We start from the raw sequence: 13,383 nt of genomic DNA, 5'->3' as shown, positions 1-13,383 counted from the left end.
TTGTGTGTGTTTTCTTTTGCAGCTGGTATACCATGCATTGCAGCTGTTGGCGTACAGTGTCCTAGCGATTTTAATCATGAGGCTAAAACTGTTTTTGACACCGCATCTGTGTGTTATGGCTTCCTTGGTGTGTTCGAAACAGGTAAGGTCTTTTTTCAATCCTGTAGCTATCTCAGTACTTACATTATTACCCAGATATTTGCCCTAAAGCAATTTTCTCTGTGTGTAATTGCTGAATCTGAGTGTAGCAGTTAAAAATAAACCAGATTATATTGCCCGTCAAAAATATGAAAACAGAAGTTCCATTCTGCCCTCTCCCAAAATCATGTCTTATTTTACGTGACTTGTTCAGTTACATTATTATATTAGTTAATATGCTGTATACTGAGCTTGAGATTAGGGAGACATGCACTGGATTTTACTGTATTTAAACACTTCTATGCCATTGTGAGTTTTTTATCATCTACTAATGTTACCCCAGCAGTGTTTGACTTTTTTTACACACTGTTTTCACAGCCGTTTAGAGCTTATTGCCTTGCATATTTCTTGTGTATTAATTCTTTCCAGAAGTATAGTTTTGAAGTCTTGCATGTTGAAAACATGTAAGCCTTAAAGATCGAAAGTCAGGTATACAACTCAGATTTAATTTTCCTAGCTTGAAATAATCTGTAACATAAAATGTTACTAGGTTTTCTCCAGATACAAAAGACCTTAGAATTGGGTTTCTGTGTTTTCAGTGTCTGTGTTTTTGAGAAGTGAACTTGATTGAATTTCTATCTAAACAGCTGTTTTAGGAGCTTTGCAGTTGCAGCAAAAGTAGGGTATAAGCAGTCCTTTGTCTGGGAAGGAGGCAGGGAGGTAGCTAGAAAGTACCCCAGTGGTCAATACCAGGTCCAGTCCTGTTCAACATCTTTGTTAATGGTCTGGATGATGGGGTAGAGTGTGCTCTCAGCAAGTTTGCAACTGCTACAAAACTGGGAGAAGTGGCTGGTACACCAGATGATTGTGCCAGAGAGACCAGATTGATCCAGAGAGACCTCAACAGGCTGGAGAAATGGGATCACAGAAACTTAACGCAATTCAACAAATGGAAGCACCAGAGCCCTGCACCTGGGGAGGAAGAACGGCAGCCACCAGTACATGCTGGGGGCTGACCAGCTGTAGAGCTGCTTTGCAGAAAAGGACCTGGGCTTCTGGTGGACACCAAGCTGAACATGAGCCAGCAATGTAACCTTGCTGAAAAGAAGGCTAGAGTATCCTGGGCAGTATTAGGAGTGTTGCCAGCAGGTCAAGGGATGTGATCCTTCTCTGTTCATCACTGGTGAGGCCACAGCTGGAGTGCTGAGTCCAGTTCTGAGCTCACCAGTACAAGAGAAGCATGGACATACTGGAGAGAGTCTAGCAAAGGGCCATGAGGCTGATTAAGGAGCAGATCTCATATGAGGAAAGGCTGAGGGAGCTGGAACTGTGCAGTCTGGAGAAGGCTCAGGGGAATCTTGTCAATGTGTAAAAACACCTGAAGGGAGGGTGTAAAGAGGATGGAGCCAGGCTCTTCAGTGGTGTACAGTGACAGGACCAGAGGTGATGGGCACACACTGAAACACGGGACGTTCCCTCTGAACAGGAAACGCTTTTTCACTGTGAGGGTGACGAAGTGCTGGCACAGGCTGCCCAGGGAGGTTGTGGAGTCTTCATCCTTGGACATGGTCCTGGGAAACTGGCTCCAGGTAGCCCTGCTTGGGCAGAGGTGCTGGACCAAATGATGTTCAGAGGTCCTTTCCAACCTCAGCCACGCTGTGATTTGTGTAGAATGTGTTATTTACATTACTCAAAGTAAGTATCCCACATTGAGACAAAGATTACGATTAATAGTGAGCTGGGCCTACTAAGACAAAAACAAATTGGGAAGACGAGATGGGGAACTCTTGAAAATGTCTATATGGAGATCATCACTATGAGCATGAGTGGGAGAAAGAATCCAGTGCTAAGAATTGTTGCAGACATAATAGAGAGGAAGGAAAAGAGAAAAATGCTCCATAGAGTAGGCAAACTAGCAATGGCTGGGAAAGAAAATTAGGATTTTAAAAAGAAACCTGAGTCATTAGGTTTGCTGTTCTTGAAAACTGAAGAAATACAAGAATAATATTTCGAAGTTCAGTACTCAAAATCTGGGATGCCAGAACCAAGGGTGTATGTACAACCTTTTTCTGGCTGCTTCGCGCATAATGCAGTGTTGTACAGACTATAATGCCTGATATTGTTTTTCCCAGAAAAGAGTTGCTTCCCTGGATGTTTTTTCAGGGAAGGACGTTTCTTGATGACGCTGGACAGGCTACACAGTATCAGTTGGCTTAAATGTTGTGCTCGTCTTTCTTGATGCCTGTTTTTTATTTGTCATAGGTAAAAGTGCTGAGTGTTTGCCAACATTAAATGAATCTGTACAGTGAACATATAAAATGCTAAAAATGTGTCAAAAACTCTTTAAAAAGTGACTTTATCCACCTTGTAACTGACTATTGGGACTTCAGAGAAATTTAAATTCCTCTACACTTTTGATATTCAGTCTGTTCCAAGGTGTTCTTATAATATTTCCCGTCTTTTTGTTAGTTGTTGTTGAAGTATTGCTGTCCTCTTCAGTAGTCTGGCTGTTTAAGTAACAGCAGTTACACTGTGGTTAAATTTTTCTAAATTAACTTTCACAAGGTGCCTCTGAGTAATTTGAAATGAAGGTGCTTTTCACAAGTTGAAAGTCAAAAAAGAAAAAGAAAGTCTATTTTCTTCTAACATGCAATTTCTAGAGAACAATTATAAATTAATTCTGTCCAAAGTTAATTTGTCATTAATTATTATTTAATCTGTGTGTTCCTAGAATAAAATTGATGGTCTTTTCTGCCTTATGGAATTTTTTTGGTAGAATTTTCCAGTGACTGAAATTTAGAACTCCACTTATTTCTGTATTTTGCGCTACAGTAAAAGACCTCTCAGCTTTCTGAGTATTGAAAAACAAAAAAATCTGAATGGCTTTGTTTTGCTGTATGGAGAGAAATAATCTCTGAAAAATAATAAAAAATACCTTGCAACTGGTAATGACAAAGATGAGCTGCTAGGAATGTTTTCTATTAATATGTAGCCTCATTTTCTTTTTTCCATGTAATAAGTTAGCTGCCATATGGCAAATTAGTAAAAGTTTTCAGCTGGTGATTTTTTAATTTCTCTTTTAAAATCACCTGAGTAATAGCACTACAGTAATTTATCCTGCATCTTTGTGGTTTTCATTTTAGTACTGCAACTAAGGTCATCAGGCCGTTTAATGAAAGCTGGTGCTTTTGGTAATCATTGCGTTTTGGATCTTGGAAGATACCACACATTATCGCTGTGTAAATATTGGAAAAAGGACAGTTTCAGAGTATTTAATCAGTATTTCCTCTGTTTCCAACTGCATTTTGGCCCTGTAGTTGTTCTGGTGTTTCCTATGGTTGTAGAGCAAGAGTAAGCTTCTTAGGAAGCTAAAAATGCAGATGATAACCACTTCTGGGACCTGCCCCTATTGGACCAGGTGGCTGAGGTCCAGTGACTTTTTCTTCCTCCTTTGCAGCATCATGGAAGCTTGAAAGAAATAGGTCTTGAATGCTAGGGAAGGAAAGGCTTTAGATTACTGCAGTTTGGACAGTTGTTCTGTGCAGAAGATAAATGACCAGCTGCCCCATATAATGAGGCCCGTGATTATCCTGGCCCTGGCTTGGGCCTTAGGAGAAGTACCTACCTGTGTTTGAGAGTACCCCACATTAGGTGAACAATGTAAGTAAAAATAAGATCAATTCCCTTTTCTTGTTATCAGTGAAGGTTCTTTTGCCTGTTGGGTATACTGCCTAGGTTGGTGCCGATTGATACCTGTGAAAGACAAGTCGGATTTTTTTCTGGTCTGACTGATGTACACTTTCTTTAGTAGGGAGTGGCTGGTAATCTTCCAGGGAATGCATGGCTGGCTTCAGCACGAGAGAGAAGCACTGGTCCATAAGGCAGCTGAGCCGCTATCAATCAGACCACTTCTAAGACTGCTCTGACTTAAGCAAGCAAAGGGATAAGAAAGATCCTTATTTTTTTTTGTATTTTCTTGAAAATATCAAATGGGTTTTAGGGAGGTTTTTGTGTCCCACTGGCTGCTAAGCAGAAGTATTATTTTGAGGTTGAAAACTCTGACCATATCACAGAATCACAGAATGTTAGGGATTGGAAGGGACCTCAAAAGATCATCCAGTCCAATCCCCCTGCCGGAGCAGGAACACCTAGATGAGGTTACACAGGAAAGCGTCCAGGCGGGTTTTGAATGTTTCCAGAGTAGGAGACTCCACAACCCTCCTGGGCAGCCTGTTCCAGTGCTCTGTTACCCTCACTGAGAAGTTTCTTCTCAAATTTAAGTGGAACCTCTTGTGTTACAGTTTGAACCCATTACCCCTTGTCCTACTGGTGGTTGTCCACCAAGAAGGGCCTGGCTCCATCCTCGTGACACTCACCCTTCATATATTTGCAAACATTAATAACTCCTCAGTCTCCTCCAAGCTAAAGAGACCCAGCTCCCTCAGCCTTTCCTCATAGGGGGATGCTCCGCTCCCTTAATCATGTTAGTTGCCCTGTGCTGGACTCTCTCTAGTAGTTCCCTGTCCTTCTGAAACTGAGGGGCCCAGAACTGGACACAGTATTCCCCAGGTGCGGTCTCACCAGGGCAGAGTAGAGGGGAAGGAGAACCTCTCTGGATGTACTAACCACCCCCCTTCTAATACCCGCCAGGATGCCATTGGCCTTCTTGGCCACAAGGGCACAGTGCTGGCTCATGGTCATCCTGCTGTCCACCAGGACTCCCAGGTCCCTTTCCCCTACGCTGCTCTCTAATAGGTCATTCCCCAACTTATACTGGAACCTGGGGTTGTTCCTGCCCAGATGCAAGACTCTACACTTGCCCTTGTTATATTTCATTAAATTTTTCCCCACCCAATACGTGCAATATCGATTCAGAAGAATTGCTGAGATGGAGGGAGATGAGAAGGGGAAGATGGGACTTGCAACCAAATGATTGATTAACACTCAGTACATTTATCATTATGTAAGTTTCAGATGTTTGCATAAAGACTAAGTTAATAAGCAGCAATTTATTTTTACAGATGCAAGAAAAAATAAAGCAAATGTAATGTATCTAGTTATTGTCATTGAAATCAACACTGTCCTCTAACAGCCCGTGAAAGTTTATCTGTGGTGGCATGTTAGTATTACTAATTTATTTTGAGGCTATACATAGATAATGTGTTTAATCAGATGCATTTCAAAATATATCCATTCATTAGTGAACAGTCAGGCTGAGATAGACATTTTTAACACAAAAAATGAACAAACAGGCAAAATTATTCTGCACATGGAAAAGGAATTCTGTATGTTGTGTTCTTTCAGCCCATTGAATGAGTTTGTGTACTTTCTGTTACCTCAGTGTTGCAGCTTGTGGCACCTGATGGACAATAGAATTGGTGACTGTTTACATCCACACATTTCCTCTTTCTGTTAGGAGGAGTTACACTGTCATGAGTGGACATTTTGAAAACGAAGAAAAATAGCTGGAGAAAGACTTAATAAATTCATTTGATAAAAAAAAAAAAACACCTCTGGATTGATATAAAAACATAAGGAACAGTATCCCATAAAATAAATGCTTCTTTTGCCTTGCACATATTTTCATCCATTCTAGGCTCTTTATGTAGAGAAAATAGTGGCAAATTTAGATACGTCAAACTTTAATGAGTTTTTATAAAAGCATGATAGCAATGTGATTTTCTTAAATTGGAAGAGCCACGGAACTCAATAAAGAATCCAAAGTTGTAACATGTTCTTGAAGTGAGTTTTTTGCAACTGTTGGTAAAAAGGAGGTTTGCTCATGTAGAGCAATGTAAAAATGAATTTGTATCTTTTCATCCTTCCAGGCCTACACAGTGGTCAGGCATATTTGGGACATGAAGTTTCCCTAGATAGTATTGCTGTTCTTGCTAGTGTGTTTAGGAAGTCTTTGAGGATGGGAGCAGTGTACACTGTATTTTTGGAGAATTGGCTTGACAGTTTTAATAATCTAAAGTAGTTTACTATTAGTTTATAACAAAGATGACATACAATACCTAATTGGTGTAGTCAGCCTAGTGGGAGGTTTCAGAAAATTTTATTTTATTGTTTCATGCTTTAATTAAAATAAAATAAAAAAAAAGGATTGAGGTACTCTGAATGAAATGTATTTGTTTAGTGCAGGTTTAATATTTTTGAAATGTGAAGGCTTCTAATTAACAATAGCTTGGGAAAAAAAAAAGGTAATTCATACTTTCCCTTATTTATTATTTAGGTCAGATATGGATGAGATAAAGTGTTCTTGCTCAAACTAAACTTCAACATAGCAAATTTAGTAATTCTTTAATCACCTGTTTCACATATTTATAAGTATTTGCTTAGAAGCCTCCAGCGGGCTATCTTTAGGAAGAAATGCCAGGGCCATCTTTTTCACTTCAAGAAAGGGAGAGTAGGATATAAAGCAACGTTAACTTTATATTGCCAAAGTCTGATTTTCTGATGTATTTTCAGAAGTTCGCAGTACAATCTCTAATCCATATACTACAGCTAGAAACTCTTGATGCAAATAGGAGAAAAAATACTGTAAAAGTGCAAATGACACTATTGAATCATCTTTACTTGCAGAATTTGACATTTGAACTACAACTTTAAAAGCTGCATTAATGTCAATTTTCTTTTTATTGTAAAATCACAAATATAATGCCCTATATTCAGTAAACATTAATATTTCTTATGAGGTCTCACTGAATTTTAGTGGAAAAGCAATAGCAGAGACATTACATATTGTAATATGTATTAGGCTCCTTATAGAGAAATAAAAATTAATTGTTCTGCATACAATATTACAGAATTGTTGTCTAGAAATTAATCAATTCTTGCATTTCAGTTGTTTGGATGGCTCTTCTGTAAAATCCAGCCCAAAACATTAGTCTTTGCTATTTTAGCATTGATGGCAATAGAGGGATCAGCAAACCTTCAAACTCAGTGGAACATCATGGGAGAATTTAGCAATTTGCCACAGGAGGAACTTTTAGAATGGATAAAAGTCAATACCAGACAAGGTAAACTATTTAATAATGTATGTTTTCCCCATTTTCTGTGAGATGTAATTATAGTACTTGATGTGAATAACTGCAGAGGTATTGCTACTGTCCGTGGCTTTGCCTTGGGACCATCTTAAAGCCATGGTTTAGTCACATATATTTGTCCACACAGAAGCCCTCTCAAACTAAAAAAACACCAAAAGATTGCTTTGTTCCTCAGGCTACCAGTCTGGAGGTTCTAGCCACCAGTGTAGTATTTCTACAACACGAGTGGTTCTGCAAAATCCAATTAACGTAGGTCCATGACCATCATTTTGCTAAAGAGAATTAAAACTATGCATATTGTGGTTGCATTCATCCGTTTACTAAAATGAGTAAAAGTGTCAGAAAACTAGCTGGAAAAGAGGTAGTTACCTTTTTAGCAGGAAAATACTTTCAAGCCAAAGTGGGCTGAGATTTTATTGCTCATTTAACAACGGTGTAAGATGTGGCAAATAAAAACTTGTTGTCGTAATGAATATGTTATTCTACCCATTCAAGAAAAATAAGATGAATTTAATCTCCGTTCTTAAATGTTTAGTTGTCTAATGACTTACATTGAGTTCCAGCTTTAAAACAAAAGAGGGATTTTTGTGCATCTCCTGTTGGTGACATTTAAGGCCTTTTCAAGGAGAGTACCCTACCCTCTATGTTTTTCTACAGTTTAGATATTTGAAGATTGCTTCTGTGCTTTTACTGCTTGATTCTTCATTTGAAACATGCCTTTCATTCCGTATTTCAGATGCAGTTTTTGCAGGAGCAATGCCTACAATGGCAAGTGTTAAATTGTCTACACTTCGTCCTATTGTAAATCATCCTCACTATGAAGATGCAGGATTAAGGTAAATTTCAAAGTTGAGGATTTATTTTTATTTTTTACTAATTGTCTTAATGTTGGTAATATACAGTAGGAATGGCATCACTTTATATTGTAAAATTTGTTAAAATCCCAGAGAACTTGATTTGTTGTTTTAGTCAGATTGAAAACACATGCAGTATTTCTTCAGGATTTGAGTTCATCAGAAAGGATATACTGTAGGATAGATACAGCTTCGAACTTATATACAAAAAATCAGAATATAATTATGGAATTTGAATTAACATATAGTATTCTTTCTTCATTCTAGTTACTCCTGACAGTGTAGACAGGCTTGATTTTTTTTTTTTTTATTATTTTTTTTTTTTTCCTCAAGATAGCCAGTTTATTTATTCTTATTAGCTTTTTGTGATTGGTTGTCATTTTTTCCATGATAATATATCTAATTATTGAAATATTAAGACTAGTTGAAATTGAAATTTTGTAATGGAATTACTGAGTTCTGTACTTTGCTGTTTTCAAAATCAGGATATTTTTCTAAATTGAAATTGATTTTTCTGTAAAGGTCATGAATTTAATTTTAAAAATTTTAATGTCATAGCATCATTTTGGGGTAATTTGGTAAAACTGGCTAAAAAAACCAAACACACACACGCAAACGCAAAACCAACCAAAACAAAAAAGCAACGACAAAAACACCACTCAAAAAACACCAAATGAGAAAACAAGATAAAGAGGGATGAAGGAGAAAGGGAGGGGATTAATTTTACATGCCTTGTGTCCTTACTTCTGTTTCTGGTATTAACTGCCTTTCACTTTTGGTCAGTCCTGAATTGGTCAGGCAGTTGGACTAGATGATCATTGTAGGTCCCTTTCAATGGAAATTATTCTATTCTATTCTATTCTATTCTATTCTATTCTATTCTATTCTATTCTATTCTATTCTATTCTATTCTATTCATATAGGACAGGACACGTTTGTGGAAAATAAGCTAGAGATGATACAGTATGAGAAAAGTATGATACAGTATGAGCAGGAGTTAACAATGTCATGCTTTGCATAATAAAAGGAGGATATTACTGGGGAATATAAACAGGATTGTGGTTTACAAGTGATGATTTTGCTTGATTCAGCATAGGCAGACATCAGGTCTTGCACTCTGCATTTTAAAAAGTCCAAACGAGGGCAATGAGTATGACCTTTTGTGGGGAGATTGGGCAGATGATTTCTACTGAACACCTCCATTCCAAGCAAGGTTGTTTCTAGCCGTGAATATTACATGGTGAATTCATTGCTTTGACATCTTTACAGTTTCTGTTCACATTAACCATTGATCTTGTTACAAAGTTGTCTTCTGCTGGAGAAAAATCAAAGGGCTGTATACATTGTTCTTGAAATCATATTTGTCAAGAAATTATCACATTAAAGCAAATTCATTTAAACTTTTAGTCTATTTGTCTGGTGAAATAAAAAGCTTTCCTGTCCAATCTAAAGTTAAACCTTACATTTTCGTGCTATGTTGCTAGCTAACTTTTACATTTCTCTTTTTGAAGGGCCAGAACTAAAGTAGTGTATTCCATGTACAGTCGAAAACCTGCAAAAGAAGTAAAAAGAGAATTGATAAAACTAGGAGTAAATTACTACATTCTGGAAGAGTCATTATGTGTAAACAGAAAAAAGTGAGTAACCTCTCTCTTTCTGAGAGTAATGATATGCTGCTCAAATAGGTATTCTTAGATTCATATCAAGTACTAGTTTTGAAATACTGGTCTGTGCTTTAAAAGTGTCCCAAATACATTTTTGTGCAGTGTCTCCAGAGATTAATAAGTATAATTAACTTTACCTACATTAGCAACCTTGTAGTCTTTGTGTACTTGAGAAGCTGTGATGTGTGTATTTTTAAACTTCACTGTAAAATACAGAGGAGATTCACAAAGGAAACAAGTCATTATTCTGTGATGGCAAGAGCAGATATGTATGTAATGACAGCCTGGTATGAATAAAAGGTGCAGAGTAAAAGGTAGTTTGAACACCAAAATATTATGCTATGCTTTTTTTTTCTCTTGTTGGCCATTAGAACACAGTTAGTTTGGATTTTTTGTTTTATTTTCTTTGCATTTAGAATAAAATGAAACTAATCTGTTCTATTTCTTTGCTATTATCTTTGAAAAATTAGGAAATTCTCAGTAATTCTAACTTTGAAATATAACTGTACAGGGATTTGGTGTTGGTTATGTGCCTTAATAAAAAGCAAGGAGTTATTACTTTTTTAAGGGTGTTTTATTTCCAGAGTTTTCTTTAGAAATGTTAGGAGCATGAACATCACTCTTCATTTTATAGGGAATTTTAAGGGTCTCAGTAATGTGTGTTGTATAATCTGAGTAGTTTTATTTGCTTCCTCCTCCAAATTTATTCTTAATAATTATGTAACCACAAAAGCAGACAAATTTTACACATTCTCAATAATATTTTTTTAAATTACTACTATATTTATTGATTTTTATAATCTGATAAGAATTGCTATGGTAAAGACAGACTTTTTTTTATGTAGATGGCACAGTCGAGTATTCATAGGGGGGCTATAAAACAGAGTTCAGCATGCTGTATGGTTTTTATAGCATTTCTTCATTTCTTTTTTTGTATTCATATGTTTTTTAGGCCTGGTTGCAGTATGCCTGAAATTTGGGATGTCGAAGATCCTGCTAATAGTGGCAAAATTCCTTTATGTACCCTGATGAGCAAGGTTTCCAGGCCATATTTCTTCACAGTATTTGAAAATAGCAATTACAGAATCTTGAAGATTCCAAAGGAATAACATTTGAATGGAAAGTCTTTCAACTTTTTAAACTAGTAACTATAAGAATTCTAAATCAGAAATACCTTTTCTACTAGACTTAAAATGGAAAAATGTGTATTTTATTTTTTACCATTTTAAGTGAGTTCTGATTATAGAAATATCTTAAACCTAAAAGTTTGGATTTCTATTTCAGGGTCAGTCCCTTGAGATTTGCTATGCAAATGATTATATGTTTGCACATTTTATTTAACACTGATCCAAAAAAAAAGTTTAAAGTAGCTATGGAAAGTAACTGCATTTTCAAACCCAATGATCTTGTGAAATGGGACTGTCAGAATGTCTTAGCAAAGCAAGTTTCTTTAAAGCTTTGGTGCTAGCAGCTAGGAACAAAGGAATGGTGCTATAGCATCTGGCATCACATTTCTCATGTCACTTTCATTAGCCTTCTCCCTTCTGGACAAGGTGATACTAGAAATTCTCTTAAAAGTCATGTAGTTTCACTCGTCATGTCCAAGAGAAATACATTTTTTTCTTTGGGAGAATAAAGAACGTTTGTCATTTGGGATCACTTAACACATGCTTTTAAGCTTGCTTTTGAAGTGGAAAAGTTTGTAGGCAGACTTGAAACTTCATTATTAGATGCATGTTCTTGGAATCTTATTAATATTGGGAAAAAAAAAGACTAATAAGGGTAATATTTGCAGTGAGCAATATTTTAGCTTCTCAGTGTCCAAGGATTTTTAGCATTCTTACACATTCAGAATAAGCTGGCATAATATGCGTGAAATTTTTTAAGGGAAAATGCTTTATTCAGGAAAAATCTGTCATAGCCTTAGAAAGATACTAAAAGAAATCCTTCACTGCCTTAACTAGACCTTCAGCGCCTAACTTGATAAGAAATTACTTTCAAAATTTATGCCCTGTTTTCTTTCCCCATGTGTTAGTTCCTGCCTGGATTTTATCAGCAGCATTAAAGAAAAATGCAATTTTAACCCAATTGTGATATGGATATAGTCAGTTGTGTAGGTATGAGTGCTCCAGCAATATTAGACTGGTTCTGCAGTTTTCTGTCATCTTGGTGTCAAACCAGTATTACAGGTAATAAAGAATTTAGAGAATTCACTTTCCCAGATACCCAGTGCAAGAACACCCTTTAGTTGTTTACTGACTCGATAGACTTTTTGTATGATTATCACCATTTGGAAGTATCACAGTAATTGTGATTCTGCAGTATAAGACTTCTAAAGTCTAATGTTTCTCTGTATATAATTCATGTTTTGGTTTTGTTTTGTTTTTTTTTTGACTTGTTCTTTTTTTGTTCAGACATCAGTCTATTGATATGACTGGTCTTTTTAGCCCTAGGAGCATCTAGCAATGTTAGATGCTATAGGAAACATGCCAATAACAGTGTCAATTAAATGAGAACCTATGATAAAGTAGTGGTGTAACAACTGTTTGGTGTTCTAAGACTACTTATTTTTTTAAAATCTGTTTTATTGAGAGGGTGAGGGAGAATGGCTGAAAATGCATTAGCTTTTTAACTTTTACAGAATAGATTTTGGAAAAATTTCTATAAGGAAACTCACAAAAAAAGGGCTTTTGGGAAGTCACTTTTTAAAATGTTAATTGAATTCAAGGAAGTGGGAAAAAAATCTTTATATAAACATTGTGACTAGTGTTACAGCACAAAAAGGTACTGTATTTTTATGAAGTTTATGCCAATTGTTGACATGTACTTATGTGGTTAAATAAAAAATAAAGAGATGGAAATTGTTCTCATGTTTCTGATGGGTGTTACATTTCTGCTCTTATGTCTGTTATATAAACAGAACTCTAATACTGTTTCCACAGGAAATATGATTGAAGCTGAACTCTCAACTCAACAATGCACAGAAACGCCTCAGATAATTAAACCAAACTCATACACATCTTTTTGGCCTCCTTTTTATTTGGAGTATCAGTGCAGGAATATGTGAAAAGACAGTGAGAAAATGTCAAATACCCATTGACAAGCAATGTGAACTTGGAAGGCACTTCAAAATGATTCTTTTTGTGTTCTGAGTTTCTAAATGTGGGTAATGAAGAGTGAAACCCAAATGCTGGTAGGATGAAGAAACGTTTAGAAGTTAAGGTTCAAAGACACACTTGAGTAAAAATGTTCCCAATTTGATGATGAGGCTGTTGTAACTAAGTACATGGCCAAACACTAAATTTTCAGCTTATGTTGAAAAATAAGGTGCTCTCTCTCTCTTTGAACTGGCCTTAAACCCAAATAATTGTCATCTAATGTTAAGGTGATAAAATCAAGTAATGGGAAAATCTGAAGTAAAAAAAAAATGCAATATATGATTATGGGGAAGAAAAACGGCAATTCTTAAATTGTATCATGTTACGAATTTCTTGTCATCTCAGTAATTTCTTGTCATCTCAGTAATTTCTTGTCATCTCAGTAATTTTCTCTATATTCCAAGGGAAAGAATTTGAGTTTTAATAATACAACGTTTTACACATAGAGCGCCATATTAGCATGACGCTTCTCACTGCATCTTGAACCAGAAGACAGAAGACTGAGATTTCTTAGCTCTCA

At 36.2% G+C, this 13,383-nt stretch overlaps 1 protein-coding gene across 2 annotated transcripts in view; it reads left to right on the top strand.

Moving 5' to 3' along the window:
- The window catches only part of DPY19L1 (dpy-19 like C-mannosyltransferase 1), a 47,335-nt gene extending 34,764 nt beyond the window's left edge, over window positions 1–12,571 (top strand). For both annotated transcript variants that reach the window (XM_065051815.1, XM_065051816.1), the window contains exons 19-23: window positions 23–142; window positions 6,986–7,160; window positions 7,924–8,023; window positions 9,553–9,678; window positions 10,658–12,571. In XM_065051815.1, the coding sequence (XP_064907887.1) occupies window positions 23–142; window positions 6,986–7,160; window positions 7,924–8,023; window positions 9,553–9,678; window positions 10,658–10,814 (678 nt within the window). In that variant the 3' untranslated portion in view covers window positions 10,815–12,571. The remainder of the gene's footprint in view (window positions 1–22; window positions 143–6,985; window positions 7,161–7,923; window positions 8,024–9,552; window positions 9,679–10,657) is intronic.
- Window positions 12,572–13,383: the final 812 nt, after the last annotated feature.

Source organism: Columba livia, chromosome 2, assembly GCF_036013475.1.
Source record: "Columba livia isolate bColLiv1 breed racing homer chromosome 2, bColLiv1.pat.W.v2, whole genome shotgun sequence".
NCBI lineage: Eukaryota > Metazoa > Chordata > Aves > Columbiformes > Columbidae > Columba > Columba livia.
Note: the sequence above shows the minus strand (reverse complement) of the source record. Positions and strands in the feature narration are given on the sequence as shown.